Raw genomic sequence first — 19,000 nt, 5'->3', positions numbered from 1 at the left:
GCTCCACCGCACAAGGGTGTTTTAAGATTTACCTCTAAAAGTACCAACCTTTTTGCCGTCTTTCAAAGATTGAGTGCAGTATTTCTCAAGACCACTAGAAAATACAACATCCTTTTGTTTTGTTGCATCTTTGCCAACCTTGAGTTGGCAGGAACTTATTTCTTCTGGGTAATGGAGTGCAAAATGACTTTTAAGATGGTTAACCAGTGTTTATAAACAATTCTGTCATGGAGGAGCTGAACCGCTCCTAGAAATTAAAGGTAGTTAGCCATTCCTTAGGCAGGCTAAACATTTGTTAGTAATCTGTGTAGTCTCTTCTTACTCCCTGACTGTGAAGGAAGTCCTTTATTTAAAAGATTTACGGGTGTTTTGTAAGTGTAAAATGGGGCTTTAGTATTCTTGCAAGTCGAATACTGCTCTCTTTTTTCCCCTGGAAAAAAAATTACCTTGTTTTTTTATATTTAAGACATCTAGAGACTACTAAGGGCTTGGTACTGTAAAAGCATCATCTTTTGTTTTACTGATGCTATTCATCATAAACTAATATAAATTGCTACAGTGATTGTTAGCAGACAATTTTAATGCTATAACCATTGTGGACTGAATTTAGCAGTGAATGGGAACATTAACTTAAATATTATTATTCTCTGCCAGTTTTTGATAAGCAAGATAAGACTTCTATTCAGCGCATATAATATTGATCTTCCAGATATACGCCTTATGAGCACGAATACCTTACTATATTTGAATTTGTGCTAGTTATTTGGAAGTAGCATTGCACTGTAATAAATTATCTTGCCTAAAGCTTGTTGAGCTGCAGAGAAGATAAAAAAATATGTTGAGGGAAATGAAATAGAAATGATGCTGCATGTGTGCTGGAGCAGTTCTGAGCAGGGAACATCAAGGGATCTTAAACAGGGCAGGGACAGGTGCTTTTTCCCTGACTCTGACCATCGGGGTTTGCACTGACCAATTTGTCACTTGGAACCAAGTTTGTCATAATAGTTATAGAGATAATTTCCAGACCAAGATAACAAACATAGGGTATAATTCCAGAGCACTGCCTGGGGACTGAGCTATGTCATTATAAACCTAATGGCACGATAAGAATGAAGTCCTGCTTTCTCACTGTATTTTACAGTAACTGCTATGAAAAGATGGGGTCTATAAACAGAACACTGTATCCAAAGCAGCAACATAACATTTGGTACTTATATATCATAGTATACATTAATGCCATGCTGACATGGTATGCCCTACAGTTTTACATTTTCAAAACCCTTTTAAAATCAGAACAGGTCTTATCTCTATCTTTATGAATTTGGTAAAAAACCATTACTATCCCCACTTCACAGATGCAGCATTAGCTTCTGTGAGGTTATGGCCACCACTTACTTACATTTAAATCTAGGCCTAGATTTCTGTGTTTAGATGTCATAAACCATGCTCTTTTCAGAAGAGCTCATGATTCTTACATTTTTTGATGCTCATGTTTCCTACAGAAATGGATGCTTGCCCCTTCCGAAATTGAGGTGGTTTTGTTCTGTCTCATGCAACCAACCTTTGTAGGTTGGTAAGGCAGCTGTCAGGCACTGGAATTCAAAACCAAGTCCTGCTCAGTTTTAGGACCTCTTGGTTTGTCTTCAGTTTTCCTAGAGCACCCGCAAGATCTCTGGTCCGATTTCTATCGGAGAGACAGAGGTTCGTGTCCAAGGTTGGCTGAGTTGCCATGTTGAAGTGCATACATCTATGCCTGAATCCTTGGGATATTCAAGCTGCCTGGCATTCACGTCAGGAGAATGAGGGCCCTCACAAATGTCAACTGTAAATGCTGGTTTTTAAAGTCATGGTCACTGCAGGAGATGGCAGCTGCTCCTTGTAGCAGTTGAATGGCTAGAGCACCCCCCACAAAGAGGAAGACTTGATCTCAACTCTCTTTTGCTTGAGATGGCTCCAGCTCACATCTCCCACCTTGCTCATCTCTGGGGGATGGGCTGAGCTGACAGCAGCCCACACAGCTGGGCTCTGCACAGAAGAAAATACAGGTTAGGGATTTTTTTGCCAGGCTATGGTGCAACTTCAACAGGGGGAATAGAAAGTGCCCCATATGTTTATCTAGTTTCAGCTTATAATAGCCACACTGACCTTGGCGCTAAGCACTAATCACCAGTTGAGGTTAACAGACCCATCTGTGCCTCAGAACATGAGCTCCTCCCAGCTGGTCATTAATCCTCAGGAAATATCCTATGTCTCAATCATTGTTGCCTAATTATTGTTTGTTACAGTTGATGGAAGTTGCACTCTGTACTTCTGAATGATATTTCTATTTGCCGGCAGGTTCAAGTGTTATTGCCTAATACAAAACCCATGAAGAGGGGAAGTATTTTAGTAAAGGTCAAATGGGCGATAGTGTTATTTCGCACTTGGGAAAACTGCAGTAAACACTGCTGCAAAAAACAGCTGAGTTTTCACCAATACTTTGAGATAATAATAATCTAACCTGATAATTTGAGATAACAGAGGCAAAGGCAAGTGAGAGAGGAAAGGTCAAAATACCTGCACCAGCTTCTTATGGGAGTGTATCTGAAAGGACAGATATAGGTGCTTTGGTACCATGTTGGCTCGTTCAAGTAAAAAATATGGAGTGTGGATGAAATACAGCAACAACATACGAAGGGGCTGATACCTGTTCTAACACCATCTTAACTATCATTTTATACAATAAGCATAAATCCCTCCCCATCTTATGCAGGTTTATGAATAAGAAACGGGAATTACCTATGGGACATTAGCTCCCGTTCCACACTAACCACTTACAAAATTACCATCTTCTAAGAAAATACGATTGCTTTGTGAATTAGCTATTATGCATCTCCCACTTTAAAAAAAAATGACTTAGGAAAAAATGGAAACAGAAGGTAAACATTGTATTCACCAGAAAGCACAGTAAATTTGCAAGAGAAGAGAATTCACCTTATTCCAGCTACAGTGTAAATAATCGTGTTTTGTTCCAAAATATATTGCACCTAAGGCAATGTACATTATCAGGAAAATACTAAGGTGTTGGATGAGAGAGAGCTATAGAAAGGTTTCAAAGATACTTGTGCTGGGATATAATAAATTAAATAATACTTAGCTAAAAGATCAGCAATCTATAAGATTTCAGCTAATTTGGGCAATTGCTGGCCCACATATCTGCATTTAGTAAGTCTGATTTTGAGAACTGAAGCCACAGCTGAGAGACTTGACATAATGTGAATTATTTTGCAGCTTTCTGAACATTGGCAGAGCATCAGAGAATATATGTATCCTGAAAAACTCTCCAATGCTGAAGCAGCAAGAAGCTTTTTGTCCTTCATTCAGAACATCAGAAAAGCTACAAAAGAAGAGATACTGCAGATTATTAGAAGTGAAAATAAAGAACTTCTGTAAGTCATCATGAAGAAGCTTTCAAAAGGTTTAAGTTATTTAAAACTGCAGAAGAGCAAATTGCACGCAAACATATTCAGTTCTACTGGTGATGTCCTAGCAATGCAAAACCAGAATCCAGTACTGTCTACAGGAAACATATTTTTTTAAAAAAAACCTGTGTTTGTTCTTGTAGTATAATATATTTGCAGCACTTGCCCATTTGCCTTCAAATGGAAATACAGCAAAGAAGGGGATGGGTTATCTCTGGATGTTGTTCTACTATTACAGTTTGGGTATGAACAGCATGAACACCTAGACTTGGGAGACAGAAAGCATTTCTGAGTCCCACCATACAGTCAGGATCTTTCTAGTAAATTATAGCAGTTGTTAACAATAGAGATAAACCTGAGAGTAGAAGCCTGTTCTGTAGTTGCCATTGTGTAAGTAGAAACAAGACACTTTTTTTCATTTACAACCTTGTCCTGTAAACTTTAAGACACTCTGGATAGTTCTGGCTTTTAATACCTTTTTATTCCTGTATTTGCAAAAATTAAAATATTATTATCCATGGCTATGAATAATTTCTGGAGTTCATGTACCATTTTGTGGCAGAAGAATTCAGGGACAGTTTTTTCCAACAAGGGTAAAAAAATCTGTCTCTTACCTAAAATGAAGAGATCTTTCAGCACATTAGCTTCTTTCTTTCTATACGCAGTGAAGCCTTTTCAGTATTTAGAATGATATGTTAATTTCCACTTCTTTGTAGTCCGCAGGTAGTGGATGCTGTAACCTCTGCTCAGACCCCAGAATCACTGGAAGCCATACTGGAGTTTCTTAACTTTAAGGATGCAAGCACTTCTACCCTGCAGGAGCGATTCCTGTATGCCTGTGGATTTGCTTCTCACCCCAGTGAAATGCTCCTGCAATCTTTAACTGTAAGTCAAAGGACAAAAAAATCCAATGGAGTTAATATTCTTGAGCCTTACCCCTGTCAAAGGGGAAGGGAACAAGAAACGACTGTTGCTGTTTCCAGTTTTCTTTTCTTTATCCCTTCCAGGGTTCCCTTTAAATGTGCCAGTAGCGTATAGCCTGGCAATAACAAAAATTAATAGGTCCAGACCAAAAGTCTACTTGCTTTGTAAAATGTTACCAGTATCTACTTCTTGGAAAACAAACATAATTCTGAATGTTAGCAAAACAATTTGAGGGTTGTTTGATTGTTGCCTTATCAAAGTCCTGTAACCATTTAATACTTTTTTTTTTTTAAACATAGCTTCAAAATGAATCTACCATTTGAGACACTGAATGTAGCTCCAGGGGAAAATGGCAGTCAGTTTTTATATGTAATTATAGAGCAGTGCTCTGCTTAGCCTAAGCCCAGGACATTGTGGTCATAGCTGCCTAATATTCACAGGAAATGAGGGAGGATATTCAGCCTGCTACAGACTGTGCTTCAGCATATTTAGACAAAGAGACTAACAGCATTGCTTTTGCATAACAGGATACGTTCAAGGGTGATGTCGCAAATGAAGAAATCAGAGAAACTGTTGTCATTGTCATGGGAGCGCTCATCAGAAAGCTGTGCGAGAGAGAAGGCTGCAAGCTTCCAGTGAGTATCTGCTGTTCAGTGCTGGCCAAATTCTGGTCTGCAACACATGCGAATGATCCCTGCTGAAGTTACTGGGAAAGCACGAGAGACACAGGCAGCATATTCCCCCTGTTTTAAAATAAGCCCATAACTCCTATATTTGATAGAGGGATCATTTATTGGTTTTTTTAATAATGACATCTACTTTGTCAGCTATGGGCTTTAATCTGGTCTCTTCCCATTTCTGTAGATTTCTCCCAGCTTGCCCTTGTTTGACAGAACTTTTTCTCACTGCCTAGTCCGTCAGCAGAAGCAGTACTTTTGCTCACTTGTCCAAAAGGTTTGCATGTTGTCCTGGTTTCAGCTGGGATATAGTTAATATTTTTTTTCTAGTTGTTGCTGTATTTCAGGTTTGCTATGAAAGGATGTCAATAATGCATATTGGTTTAGTTGTTGCCAGGTGATGTTTGTATTTTTCAAGGACTTTTTTCAGCTTCCCATAGAAACTGATAAGGAGCATAGATAGAACGATGGAATTGCCAATGGAATATTCCATACTACAAACATGTTCAGTATATAAATGGGGATAGCTGGGGAGGGGGGGGGGTACTTGCCATCACTGCTCAGGACGGTGCCAATTCAGCAATTTACCAGGTGGTGAGAGTGACTTGTGTCTTGTATATTCTTTTACCACTATTATTATTATTATTGTTATTATTATTGTTATTTTTCCTTTTCTGTTATTGTTCTATTAAACCGTCTTTATCTCAGTCCATGAGTTTTTTCCCTTTCCCCTCCTTTTCTCCCTGCCCTTCTAGGGGAAGGGGGAGAACTGCATGCACAGCTGCATGGTCCTAACTGCCAGCTGGAGTTAAACCACAACATATCTCCTCAGAGAACCGCTGGTGAATTCAAGATTTATTTAATACTTGCAGTCACATTAGGTTATTTCAGATCTGTGAAGAAAATTAATCGGTTCAAGTACTCAACTCTGCCCCAGAAACCCAGGAGGAAGGCTATCACCTTGACCATGGACTGGGTAGATGCTGGTGATAGAGGATGAAGCTGATCAGACAAGGCACTGCAGCCTGCTGGGTCTGTGCTGTTCGGGATTGCAGCATGCTGCTGAAAAGACACAGAGCACCTGAATGGCTGTTAGGAATCCTTTTTCCTTCCTCTGCTGATTGCCAAGCACTCTTATAGCACTATGTTATGGAGCACTAAAGAACACTTCCCTTGTCTTTTTTTGTGGGGACATGTTGGCCCCACGAGTAAGACCTGTGAAGTCCTTGAATCAGGGCAGGAGCAGCTAGCAAATGATAAATCTATGGACCGGGTGTCACTGTGACTATAGCTACTTTGGCTATGCTTGAAGGAAGCCATTGACTTACAGTTTACAAATCACACCTTTGCTAACCCTGTGCGACGATGCTTTCAAACAAAAACACGCTAGAACCCAGCCCTGTGCCTCCTACTTTTGCAAGGGAAAAAGGTAGGTTTACGATCACCACTTAAACATGCTGTTGATTTTCTTTAGGCTGTTGTGGAAGCCAAAAGACTGATTCTAAATAGACTGGAGAAGGCTAAAAAAGATGACAACGTGAGGATGTACTTGCTGGCACTGAAGAATGCACTCCTTCCCGAAGCAATTCCAGTGCTTCTGAAGTATGCTGAGTCAGGAGAAGGGCCCATCAGCAATCTTGCTGCCACTGCCTTACAGAGATACGATCCTTCTTTTCTCACCAAAGAGGTAAGAAAATATACTGCCCATAAAAGAAGTGCGAGAGACTGCATTAAACATCAAGTATAAATTAACACATTCAGTTCATTTGTCAGTCCCACTCTTTTTAAAGATGCCCCACATATGGGTTTTCTACCTCCAGGAAACTATGATATACACTTCAATTCCAGCCAAAAAACTCTATAGATTCCTGCTTGCCAAATCCCAGCTCCCAGTCTGCCAGTGCTAGTCAGCCTTTGGCTTCAGAGTCACACACAGCCGTGGAAGGTGACAGGCTGGGCTTCCTTCAGAAGAGCACTTCATTCTCTGTGATGTACGAAAGACATTAGGAACACTTGGGCATCTGCGTAACCCCTCTTCTTTCTTGTACTTTCACATAGCCAGGGAGAATGTATGAAGTAAGAGAAGGGTAAAACAGCTGCATCTTACCTTGCAGCATCCAAGAGTAAGAGAAGACATATGAAATAGCAGAACATGAGGTCCTGCCTCTGCTGCACTACCCTGCATCCCATTTCACAGCCACTGCTGGCAGCTGTGACCGAGGTTGTCAGGGTGCTGCTCTACAACGAACATGCTAGAGGCCATTTTGTCAGTGGGGCTACATGGACTCTCCATGGACTTCTCTGTAACAAAGATGCGTCTCAACCTTCACAGGGACACAAGGCCACCACAGGCACTATCTAGAAAATTAAAATTGCAAGATTCTTGTTTTTTTTAAAGTACATATTCCCTTAACAGTCAAGTAAATCTCTCTCTTGATCTTACGCAGACACAGTATTTTGATCTTAGTGCTCCTACTTATTTACAGCCCTGCTGTGAAAATCAGTGTGGAAGACTGTATTTGGACTGTGACAGAGAGAACATAACAGATGCCCCACTTGCCCATGTGGTCACTAAGCCTATACATGTCTTGTACATTCCAAAAGGACCATGAAAAACAGGGTACTGAAAATATATCCTTATGTATTAGCCTTAGTTATGGAGCTAGCTTAAGCTGATATTATAAACAAGATTCCAACCTGTACTTTGCCCAGCCATCTGCGTGAGTACTGACTGAACAATCTGTTTCCTGACCAGGTGAAGGAAACAATGAACAGGATATACCACCAGAATCGTAAAGTCCACGAAAAGACAGTGCGAACCACTGCAGCTGCTATTATCTTAAACAGTAACCCATCCTACATGGAAGTGAAAAACATCCTGCTCTCCATTGGTGAACTGTCTCTGGAAATGAACAAGTACATGCTCTCCATGATCCAAGACATACTTCATTTTGAAATGCCTTCTAGGTACATCAAGTTCAGTATAAATAAACACAGCTCATCCTTACTCCTTTGCAGAAACCCAAAGAACACACAGGTTCTCATGAATTTCTACTGTAAAAATTAAGGAGAGTATAAAAGGATTCCTGATTTTTGTGCCAGTTTTAAGTACTGATATTTCAGAATAAACCTCTGCATCTCAATGACATTAATAGTTAGCCACATTTCCAGAGGTACAAATAAGAATTAGGCATCTAACTTGCATTACTGTAAGAAATGTCATCTGTTAGTCTTAATGGTCTCAGTAGGGCCTTGCTTTTGTATTTTAAGAACCAATGAACCAGAAAAATTTTAAACATCACAGCACTAGAATGAAAATAATCAAAATATCTCTTCTTCTCAACACCATTAATTTTCAGGCAAGACCTTTGCTTGCCTTTCTACCTGTGACTGCAAGGAGTAGCTGAAATTGGAAGAGTCTCTGGGTTAGGGCAGATTTTTAGTCGGAAAATGTGAGGGGTTTGAAGACCCTCTTTCCTACTGGGAAATTCACCCTCTCTCAAATTTCATATTTCTACAGAACAGTAATACATTTGGTACCATAACATTTTTGTGTCTCTGTGTGTTTGTTTGTTTGTTTTGAAATACCACAGCAAAACAATTCGGCAAGTTCTGAAGGACATGCGTGCTTATAACTATGATCGCTTCTCTAAGACAGGCTCTTCCTCTGCCTATTCTGGCTATATTACACGTATGTAACCATGAAACTGTCTTTTAACCCTGTTTGTATTCCCAAACATTTGATTAATCCACTAGTTTAGTCACAGGTACTTTCTTTCTCTTTTAATTAAGGTGGTCCTGATGTATCATCCACATACAGCCTTGACATCCTCTATTCAGGCTCTGGCATTTTAAGGAGAAGTAACATGAACATCCATGTTTTTGACAGAAATGCTGAACTTCATGCCAGCCAGGTAACTGCCACACTGTGCATAAAAACTAAGCCAGTGTGTAGTCCTCTTCTTAACAGCTTCTAAAGCAATTCACCTAGTGCCTAGGACCATAAGGTTTGCTGCACTGGGCAGAGAACAAGCAAATAACAGGGCAAAAAGAAACCCACAACAGCCAATGAGGTACATATTTGCCCTAACTGAAAGACAAGTGTTTTATTCTGTATCATATATCAAGTTCCGTCTCTGGTTAAAGCCTATACTGTTTATCTGATGTAATCATTAAAAGCTTTGTAATCAGGTATAACATAGAATGGAAATAAAAGGAGTAGATCAACTGTACAAATCAAAGAGATTTAAATGAGATGCCGCTGTTTTGGCCTCTTCTTAATGTTGGCAAGTACCTTCCTCCTAAGTTTCTGCAGGGCAAAAATTGTGCAGTGGAACATCTTTGGGTTTTCCTCCCAAATGTCCGTGGAAAAATAGTCATATGGATAAAGGAATATTTGTTTGAAAGTAGGCTCAGGATTGTGAGCTGCATGTGGGTGAATTCTGCCTACACCTAAACGGAAAAAACATGCAGTGAGATTATTTTGTTTTCCATTTTTCTAGATGCTCTACCTAGTTCCCTTAGGTCTTAACCTCATACTTTTTCATCTACAATACGGAAATAAGAGTTAGGCTCTTAGACATTAAGAAAATGTGTAGGATTGTTAACAGCCTGGATCAGTCAGAGTTTTTTCATTGCTTTTGTATCACTATTGCTTCCTAGGTGGTGATTGAAGCTCAAGGTCTGGAGTCCATAATAGCTGCAACTCCTGATGAAGGCGAGGAAAACCTGGACTCCTTTGCTGGCATGTCAGCCATTCTGTTCGATGTCCAACTCAGGCCAGTTACATTTTTCCAAGGATATGGTGATTTAATGTCTAAAATGCTCTCAGCAACTGGAGATCCCATTAACGTGGTGAAAGGACTTATCCTCCTGACAGATCACTCACAGGTACTAATAGCACACCATTTGCTTCTTTTTCTGTCTCCTAAGCACAGATGCTCCCTCTCCCACACTGTTATTGTAGGACATCTTATTTTCTCTCTTTTCAATGCTGATAAACCTGATCAATGTTACATAGGCTTCTCTCACTATGAGAGCAATAGAAAAGCCATAGGTATTAAAAAACAGAATGAAATTGCATGAAAAGCAATCTACAACAAAGGTGAGAACAGATACCATTCTAGAAAACACAGTAGCACTGAATAAAAGCAAATCCAACTGAGTTTCCTGTAGAAAACTCATATCGCTATCAGCTATGACCTCCCCTCCCACAGTTACTTGTAATACAGTATTGTCCCGTGTGACCACCTAAGTTTTCCTCTTCACGAGTTGTCCAGAGACCTTACATCCAACTAGGTAATAACCGTCAGGTACTGAATGAATGAATCACTGGTACTCAAACTTTCCCACGTAACTATCTTCAAAGAACAATGCTGAGAGGTTCAAATTTCAAATGCCTATTGCTAAGCAAAACCCAGAATTAAAATGAGGATTGCACAATTTTTATGCAACTGTCACCCCAAATGGTCTGTTAATTTTATACATAGTCTATATATAGACTCACGTAGAAACATAACCAGCCACATAATGTATTATTGGAGGACTGAAAATCTAGACATCCCTCTGAAAGTGCAGGGCCAGCACTTGGTTTGATACTTTTGTTCTTTCCAAGCAGGGATCTCCTTAGAACTTGTGGATTTAACAGCAGCACTCAGCTCGTGAAACATCCGCAAGCTAGAACTTTACTTTTTACTTTTCCCCTTTAATTCTTGGCAAAAGAAAATACCAAAAGCAGATGATGAGAAAATCCACTCTGATCAAAATTACACAGAAACACCCCCTGCACATGACAGCTGTCCCCATCCTGAACCCAGTTCAGCCCCTTTATAACGGTATTATAAGTCTAGAGGGCTTCCCATGTCGTCCACAAATTGGCAAACTAAAGCTCATTCCCACAATGCTTTACAGTTCACACGCAGATTATGGACAAAAACTTTACCATGACCTATTTAACAAACAGACCGCAAAGGTGAGAAAGATAATCATGTCCAGTCCTGGGCATATGAGCATGGTGTTTACAGAACTAAATATTTCAAACTGCTGTGCATGCACCAAACTCCATATATATCCTGGATGAATCAACTGGCCGGGCACCCCAAGAGCTCTGTCGGCCAGCAGATTCTCCACTCATCTTTGGAGAAGCTCACAAGTCTGGGGCACAGCAGGGCTGGGACTGTGTGCCATTTTTATCAGTACTGGGGTGTAACATTTTCGGACTCTCTGGAAGCCTGGGCAGCAGCGTGATGAGATGGGCTCCCACCTTGCTTTCTCTCTTGGGTTGCCACTAGCACAGTTGCTGCCTAAGTTCTGTGAGACTCAAGCAGTGGACACGACCAAAAGCGTGTGTTCACAACCAAAAAGGCATTTGTTCTTACCTCTACACCCCACAAAGGCAAACATTTTTTAAAGGACTGTGAACACAGCTTTAGGCTGAGCTGCATTTTAAACACACTGCATCTTTCTAAGACTGGTTTTATAGCTGTGTACCAGCTCAGCAGCAACATCAACATGGTTTAGGCACTTCCACATAACCCAGTTAAGCTTCATTAGAAACCCTTTCACCGGTCAAGTTCTTGAACTCTGATGACCAGAAAACGCTGTCAGAATGGAAGTGTGAATGGCATAGCACTGGAACTGAGGAAAAACAGTGCAAGAGAGCCATAATTAATCTAGTTTCTTGACAGTTGAGTACTACCTCCACTTTCCCTGGCCAGCATGGACAAGCCTTGCCCAGAGCATAAGCCCCTTTACAAATTGATACTGTAGACAAAGAAGTCAAACGCGGATTTATCTTCTTTCAAAGAAGAAAACCAGGCATGGGAAAGAGTGCCCATTCTATCATACCAAAACTCAGTGTGCCACAGCTGGCCGCAGTGTGATTTCAGAACAGGCAAAAACCAAACATAAGATACAGACAGCGCAGTTGAGATCAAACATCAAAAGGAAGCCAAGACTGGAACTTAAAAACGGGGCAACTGAATTGTCAGAAAAGAACATATGTAATATTTGGGTAATTTTTGCATTGGTGCAGCCTAATTTTGAGAAAAGTGATTTTTAAATATTAGAAAAGTTCTGCTCCCCTACTGCTGTTTATAAGGATCATTTTTTCACAGAAAGACCAAAACTGATTTGTACTCAAAGTGCTATCAAATCTACCAAATAATTCATGTCCGTCCCCCCCACCCCCCCCATCCCCCAGAAAACACCTTCCTTTCTTTAACTTTACAACTGCAATAATCATAACAGGCACATTTTGGAGAGGTGACTTCCAAGTTATTAGTATTGCTTCTAAAGCTTACACTCTGGCCCACCATCTGTAACACCTTTTCTCATATAACTCCACAAACTGAAATCAGACTGTATTTTACAGCCATTGCCAGTTCTCACAGTGTTGTCTGAGGGCTAAGAATAACCGTCCAGAAGTTATAATTCCCTCTATAAAATAAACAGCTCTTATAAAACTGTTTTTGAGACTCCTAAGTCACCTGCATTAAAGTTCAGTAGTGTTAATATTTCTCCTAGGCAACACACCTGGCAGAAGCACAGAGAAATTAAATACTGTATTAATAGGTCAGAGAAACCATCTGAAAGCCAGACCCCCATGGAAGATTGCCAGTTCCCAAAGAAGTGCCTGTTTCAGCCATCTCTGCGTTGCATTACAGTAGCACTGTCAGCACAGCACATAAAGAGACTTTTTTATTGAAAGGTAGCATGTTTCAGCATTTTAAACAGTAACAAACTACCGATTCTGATCTTTTGGATCACATTTTCCACTGCAAATGACACACAAAGCTTAAAATAGGAAGGGAAAGGAAAATACTGCTCCTGAGGAGGCTGGGTCCCTGTGATTTACACCTCCCATCAGCCTGGATTGGATTTGCACATGAGGCGCAGGACAGGACTGCGCTCTAAATAAGGAAATAGATGAGCTAGTAAAACGCAAGACAAGTGCTCCTTAGCTTCTCTGCTGGCTTCAGTGACAAACCTGACTTAATTCTAGGTAGCCTTTAAAGCTTTAAACTGTGCAGCCATTGCAAACCAAGCCTACTCTAATATTATTAGGTGCAATTTGACAATGCATCTAAAAATACCCGCTCCTCTGGTTGTGTGTACATGTCTCTGCCAGAATGTATACTGTTACCTCCTTGCTCATCAACAGCTACCCACCAATTCAGGCCCAATTAAAACCAAAGTACAATAAAGCAAAACAAGCTTTATTTCTACACCTAAACAGACTGACAAGGAAAGTATTCCTTGCCCCATTGCAGTCAGTAGAAAAACTCCGTTTGATTTCAGAAACACCACAATTCCGACCCAGGATTTTAACTTGTGTGAAAACAAGAAATCAGAGCACATTATGACCACACTTGCTGTGGGTGTGCCGGATTTGTAAGCCACTGCCAGCCTGCTACATTCTTACATTAAATCTCAAGGCCACTTCAGCAGCAACTGACTATCAACTTGGTTCTGCCAGAGGTTGTTTCAGAGATGGTTTATTTACCCTAAAAGGTGAAGTAACCATATACAGCCACCGTAATTACCCAACTCCTCAATTACGGCAGGAAAACTCAGGAAACCTTTAATACTCTGAATAAAAACCTCCCCAAATGTTGCTCCTTGCTATAGGGATTAGGAAGCCAGACTGTGTCTGCTTGCTTCTTTCTTAAATCTTGGGGATGGCATTAGCTGGAACCACTGGGCTACTGAATAGCTAGGAAGAGAAGAGAGACATTTAAAGTGCCTGGACATCAAAAAGGGGGAGAAAATTGAGTATTCACACTTCCTACCAATGCCTGCAGCATTACAGGTGCTGAGAATACCACAGGCACAGAAACCTGGAGGGAGGGCAAAAAACAGCTGGGATAGAGGAGGAAGTGTCCTGTATGTGAGGGATATGATCAAAATAAACTTTTCCCAAATTAATGGTTCTTTTAAAACAGTGAATTAATCCACTAGTTCTTAGAGAAGCAGGACAACTGTATAAAGTGAGTTAGATTGCCAAGCTGAGTGAACCTTAAAATCTTGGCTGTGTGTCAAAACTTAAAAGTAATGAGCTCCCATGACCCTGAGCTCTATTATCACTTCCGAAACGGACTCCACGCGATGGGTTTCCAGTCCAGCCATAGAGATTTCAAGAAGCCATGAGCACACTTGATGGAAAATGCATTAAATGCAAATTCACAATGGCAATTAAGGTGCATTAGCTTATGGGTTTGGCCACCCAGCCACTGAAGACGTAATTCCTGCCATACGGTGGGTTTGGAGCCGCTACACGCCGCACGACTGCTTGCAGCACTTTGGTTTGCTTTGCTTTGCACCCTTCGGGTGCACTGAAGAAGCCACACCACACTGCATCATTGCTGGGGCTCCAACGAGGAGTTTAATCTGACTTAGCTGGAGTGCCAGCAGAGCCTCCGTGAGGCTTGTGTGGTAGCTCCTGGGGACAGAAGCCATGATACTCCTTGCAGTGATACTTGCAGAAATTACGCCAGCTGGCACATAAAGGAGAGGGGAAGGATGCAAGGCACCTCACCTTAGCCTCATCCCATTTTCCAGGGAGCGAGGTACATCAGGGGTGTTTTGTCCACCCTTTCAGAAAAGTCGCCTATTCCGTTTTCTTCGTGCAAAATGACCAGTGGCATGATCACAATACAAAAGGGAGTAAAGAAACCACTGAGGTCTGCGGTCAGTAACGGGGGTGTTACCTGTGCTTTCTGATGGCTCTAGGAGATTCAGCTGCAGTCCGGGCCGAGGGCCAGCACGGAGTTCCTGGGCGGCCTGGCCATCGACATCTCAGGAGGGATGGAGTTCAGCCTGTGGTACAGGGAATCCAAAACCAACGTCAAGAACCGGTGAGATACTCCCAGCGCGCGCTATAGCTGTAGAGAGCTCAGGCTCCTGAGCCCCAGTAGCCACAATGAGAAGAATTTAAATATAAAAGACCTTGCAGATGAGTTAAAATTAAATACCTTTCATGCTTGGGAGAACACTTGTACTTGTCTATTCCTTTCCACCTGGGTAGTACCAGTTCCCACTGGTCTCATCTGAATTTATATACCTTCTCGTGAAGAACGGGCTCCTTTGAGGCCGGTTTATATGTAAAGGTGGTAGGACTGTTTGCAATTTAATTTCCTCTTTCTTAATGTGTGTTGTATTAATTGTAACGCCTGAATTTGTTTGCAGGGTAGCCATGTTTATAGCTGGTAACACAGAGGTGGATTCCTTCTTTATAAAAACTGGTATGGAAACCACTTTGGAAGTAGAAACGGCATTAGACTTCATCTCCACAGTGCAGTTTTCACAGTACCCATTTTTAGTCTGCATGCAGATGGACAGAGTCGAGTCTCCGTTCAGGTAAGAGCTAAGAGCACACAATTTCTGAGGTGTCCTTCCAGCCAGCTGCTGAATCTGGAACTTTTGGTGTTCCCAGCCACAAGAGATTAACAACAAAGGCCAAATTTCAGCCTAGCACGGTCGGGTGCAGCGCAGGCCGTTACACACACCTATCTCTCCGCTAACCCTTTTCCCCCGTCCCTCACTCCTGAGATTCAGAAAGGACTATTTGAAGATCACAACGTGCTCTGAATGTGCATTTTAGTCCAATTTTCTAATTTGGCCTTGCAAGTTAACTAACTGAAGTGGCAGGACACTGGTCCCCTCGCGTACGACCAGTTCTGATGGTGACCTGAAACTCTGCCAGCAGTAGTTCTCTATGACACTGTTGAGAGAGTAAGTGCGTAGCCATAAACTAGCTGAAGTGGAAAGTTTTCTTCATCATCTGCCATTTACTAGTGTCAACAAAAGTACCTGGTGTGTTAAGCTTTTGCAACCATCGTGTTCCGTCATATTTTATTAAGGCACCAACTTTCCTGAAAACTAAACAACTGCACAATAAGGTAAAACAGATGCTTTCCAGTAGCCAAAGAGTAGTAACTGCATTGCCGTATGAGAAGCTGAGTTTACTACTCCCTCCTAATCCCTATTTGCTAAGACCTAAGGTCGATAACATTTGCAGAGCCTGTGCCAGATTTCCATTCAGGCTTTTCGGATCCAAAAATGGTAAGCCTGAGAGGAATTAAAGAACTCAAGGATCTCCAGGAAATCCTAAGAAAACCGTATCTGTTATTCTCCAGATACTAAACCACCTTCTGATTATACCTACGCATCGCGGAAGTGTAATCTCCTCTGAGTGTAACGAGTTTGTCTCTAGCTTCACATAGAGGGTACAGATTTTGCATAAATTTGCTAATGCCAGATCACCACGTTGTGTCTTTACAGGCGTTACGTGACCAAGTATGAAAGTCTCCCCTCTGGCAGACGGTACACTGCAAAGAGAGGGAAAGCAGAACTGTTGGCAGGCAATGAATTCCCTCTCCATCAAGAAAACTCCAACATGTGCAGGAAGGTTTTCGGCGCAAAGTCTGATTCCTCCAGCAGCTGGTTTTGAAACGAGCACCCGAGCTTTTGCTTTCCTGAATCCATGGCTCCCGCAACGACTTAGGCTTGTACGTACCCTACTAACTTGGAGCTTGATCTTGCACTACTGCAGTTAATGGGAAATTTGCCATTGATTTCAACAGGCCAGGATCAAGCTCTCAGTGCGTGCACAGTGTTTACATATTAACCTATATTTAAGACTTTTGTAAAAAAAAAAAGCTAAGGCAAATAACGACCAATTTGGTAGTATTCCAGGCACTCCCTTAAGGGTGGTGCTAGTTCTTTATTTTTACATTTTCATGCCAAAAGCAAAAATAACCCCTCATTTTTCTTTCTTGGGGAATACAGAAGTCCGTGGTTTTGACATGCAGCAAGAACAATTATGATGTATAAAGAATGATTATTTATGGATATATTTTAAAGTATTTAGGTGTTTTAGGCCTATGACCAATCCTCATTCAAATATTCAAGCACAATTAACATCTAAATGGGACCATGAATTCCTGCTTACTCAGTATTGCCTGTTTACAAAAAAGCAGGTTTATTTTACATGATTTTAAAGGATTTTCCCTTTTTTTAAGCGGACAGAGCCTGATTATTATTATTATTTATCTTTCTGGGTTTTTTATTAACTGATATAGTTAAATAGAATTGATTAAAAATGTGGGGTAACATTTCCAGAAGTACTTATGGTTGCCTTAATTCTGTTCCCGTTGAAATCAATGGTATAATTTCTGTAATTGTCACCAGGAGCAGAGTTAAGCCAACACTCGTTGCTCTCCAGGGTTGCCTTCTAAAAATTTCTGTCCCTGTGTGTAATCAAGGCAGGTGTATATTTCAAAAAAATGAGCACCCACTAAGGCAGTTCTGAACTATGAAGGAAACGGTCCTGAAATAAATCTATTTTGAATGCACAGTCTAGCAAAGCCTGTGCAGAGCCAGAACATTTTCTTCTAGGTAAGTTAGGCTCATATTTCAATGCCAAAAAAGTAATCGCTGCTCATACAAGTCCTCTGATTAAAATGACTTATACCTTTCTGCTCGTTCAAGCAGTGTCTTCACGGGGACTGTGTTAAAAAGAAAAAAAAAAAAAAGTTTTACATTTACAACAATGTTGCAGAGTAAGAAAGAATATACCTCATCCCAGCTCAGCTGATCTCTGACATGATCCATCTCCTTTAGATTTTATAGGACAAGGTGGGTGAGTGCTGGTCACAAGAAAATAAAAAAAAAAAAACAGGAAGAATTGTTTTTCAAAAAAACAAAAACAGGCAGGAAAAACTCATAAAAAAAATGTATTATGAGAATAAAAAACATTCCAAATTCTTCTGTGTTGTAAAAAAACAAGAGTGCAGAAATCTGCAAAAATCAAACTATCAATGGGATGAAAGGGTCTGATTGTTGTCTTTCCTGAAAATGCTGACACACTTCTAGTCAAAGCATAAATAAAACAGGTAAAAATACAGTGTGAAAAAACTGTTTTGTTTTCAGTCTTGCTTTTTGTCCGTTACCTTCTGGGTTGGGAAAGCCTCTCGTTGGGGAAGGAATGGTGTTGACAGGGGCAAGAGGAACCCTTTCCTTCACCACCACAGAGGAACCAATAACGTAAGCTGGACACTCACTTGTCCTGGGCTCCCCCTCTAGTCAGGAGACAGAGGTATCTCCAGAGGGTAGTGCAGACCCCAAGGAGGATGCACCACATGCTCAGGTGCCTGCCAAAATCCTCTGCCCAGAGGTAAGACCAAGGTGTCCCTCTTCAGTGTTGACACTTAGCAGAGATGAGTTAAGGCCAAAGTGATACCAATGCTGCTGGCAGTGACAGCAGCCTGTGAAATAACATGGTCAGCACTGCCAGCAGACCTGCTCCTGATCCTCAGCCTTAAATGCCCTCTTTCACTCCTCTGCTGAAGATTCTACACAACGTCCCACCCCCAGCCATTCCTCTTCCCTCAGCAAGGGGCAGTTTCTCCTTCCTTCCTTCCAAACCTCCCCTAATTCTCCCCAAACAGTCCTTCCTCTTGCAGCAAGGCTCCCACAAAAGTGTCCCTTCTCCTCAATATCCATGCTCCAAGTCTGCACTCTCTATTTCGTAGACCTTTTTTTTGATACCCCCACTAGTGTTTTAGGAACTAAAACTGAAGGCAACTTTTTACATTTGTTATTACTACTTGCTATTTGTGTCACATAAAACAAAAATAAGATCAGAGCTAAGTATTGGAACACCTAGAAAGAGGCAGTCTCCTCCTGCAGGGATCTGACACCCTAAATATAGCAGGTGGACAAAGGGCAGCACAAAGAAATAGCTGTCATCACTATTTCGCTTGTAGAGCATTAAGATATCAACAGATGACAACCCCAACTCCACATCCTAATTTGCATCAACGGTCTGCCAGGCTTGCCCATGACTTCACAACCCAAAATCAGAATAAAAAGGTTCTAGATAACGCAATTTGTATCTGTATGATCTGTGCCTGATATCAGCAATCCCACTGCAAGGCT

At 41.2% G+C, this 19,000-nt stretch overlaps 1 protein-coding gene across 1 annotated transcript in view; it reads left to right on the top strand.

The window, feature by feature from the left end:
* MTTP (microsomal triglyceride transfer protein) overlaps positions 1–17,980 on the top strand; it is a 28,356-nt gene extending 10,376 nt beyond the window's left edge. Inside the window, exons 8-18 of the mRNA XM_063337034.1 lie at positions 3,271–3,428; positions 4,178–4,346; positions 4,913–5,020; positions 6,537–6,749; positions 7,818–8,029; positions 8,656–8,753; positions 8,855–8,976; positions 9,725–9,952; positions 14,792–14,916; positions 15,248–15,418; positions 16,343–17,980. Coding sequence (XP_063193104.1) covers positions 3,271–3,428; positions 4,178–4,346; positions 4,913–5,020; positions 6,537–6,749; positions 7,818–8,029; positions 8,656–8,753; positions 8,855–8,976; positions 9,725–9,952; positions 14,792–14,916; positions 15,248–15,418; positions 16,343–16,511 — 1,773 coding nt within the window. The 3' untranslated portion in view covers positions 16,512–17,980. The remainder of the gene's footprint in view (positions 1–3,270; positions 3,429–4,177; positions 4,347–4,912; positions 5,021–6,536; positions 6,750–7,817; positions 8,030–8,655; positions 8,754–8,854; positions 8,977–9,724; positions 9,953–14,791; positions 14,917–15,247; positions 15,419–16,342) is intronic.
* The last annotated feature ends 1,020 nt before the right edge of the window (positions 17,981–19,000 follow it).

Source organism: Chroicocephalus ridibundus, chromosome 5 (assembly GCF_963924245.1).
Source record: "Chroicocephalus ridibundus chromosome 5, bChrRid1.1, whole genome shotgun sequence".
Lineage (NCBI taxonomy): Eukaryota > Metazoa > Chordata > Aves > Charadriiformes > Laridae > Chroicocephalus > Chroicocephalus ridibundus.
The sequence above is the reverse complement of the archived record's forward strand: the minus strand, read 5'-3'. Positions and strand labels throughout refer to the sequence as shown.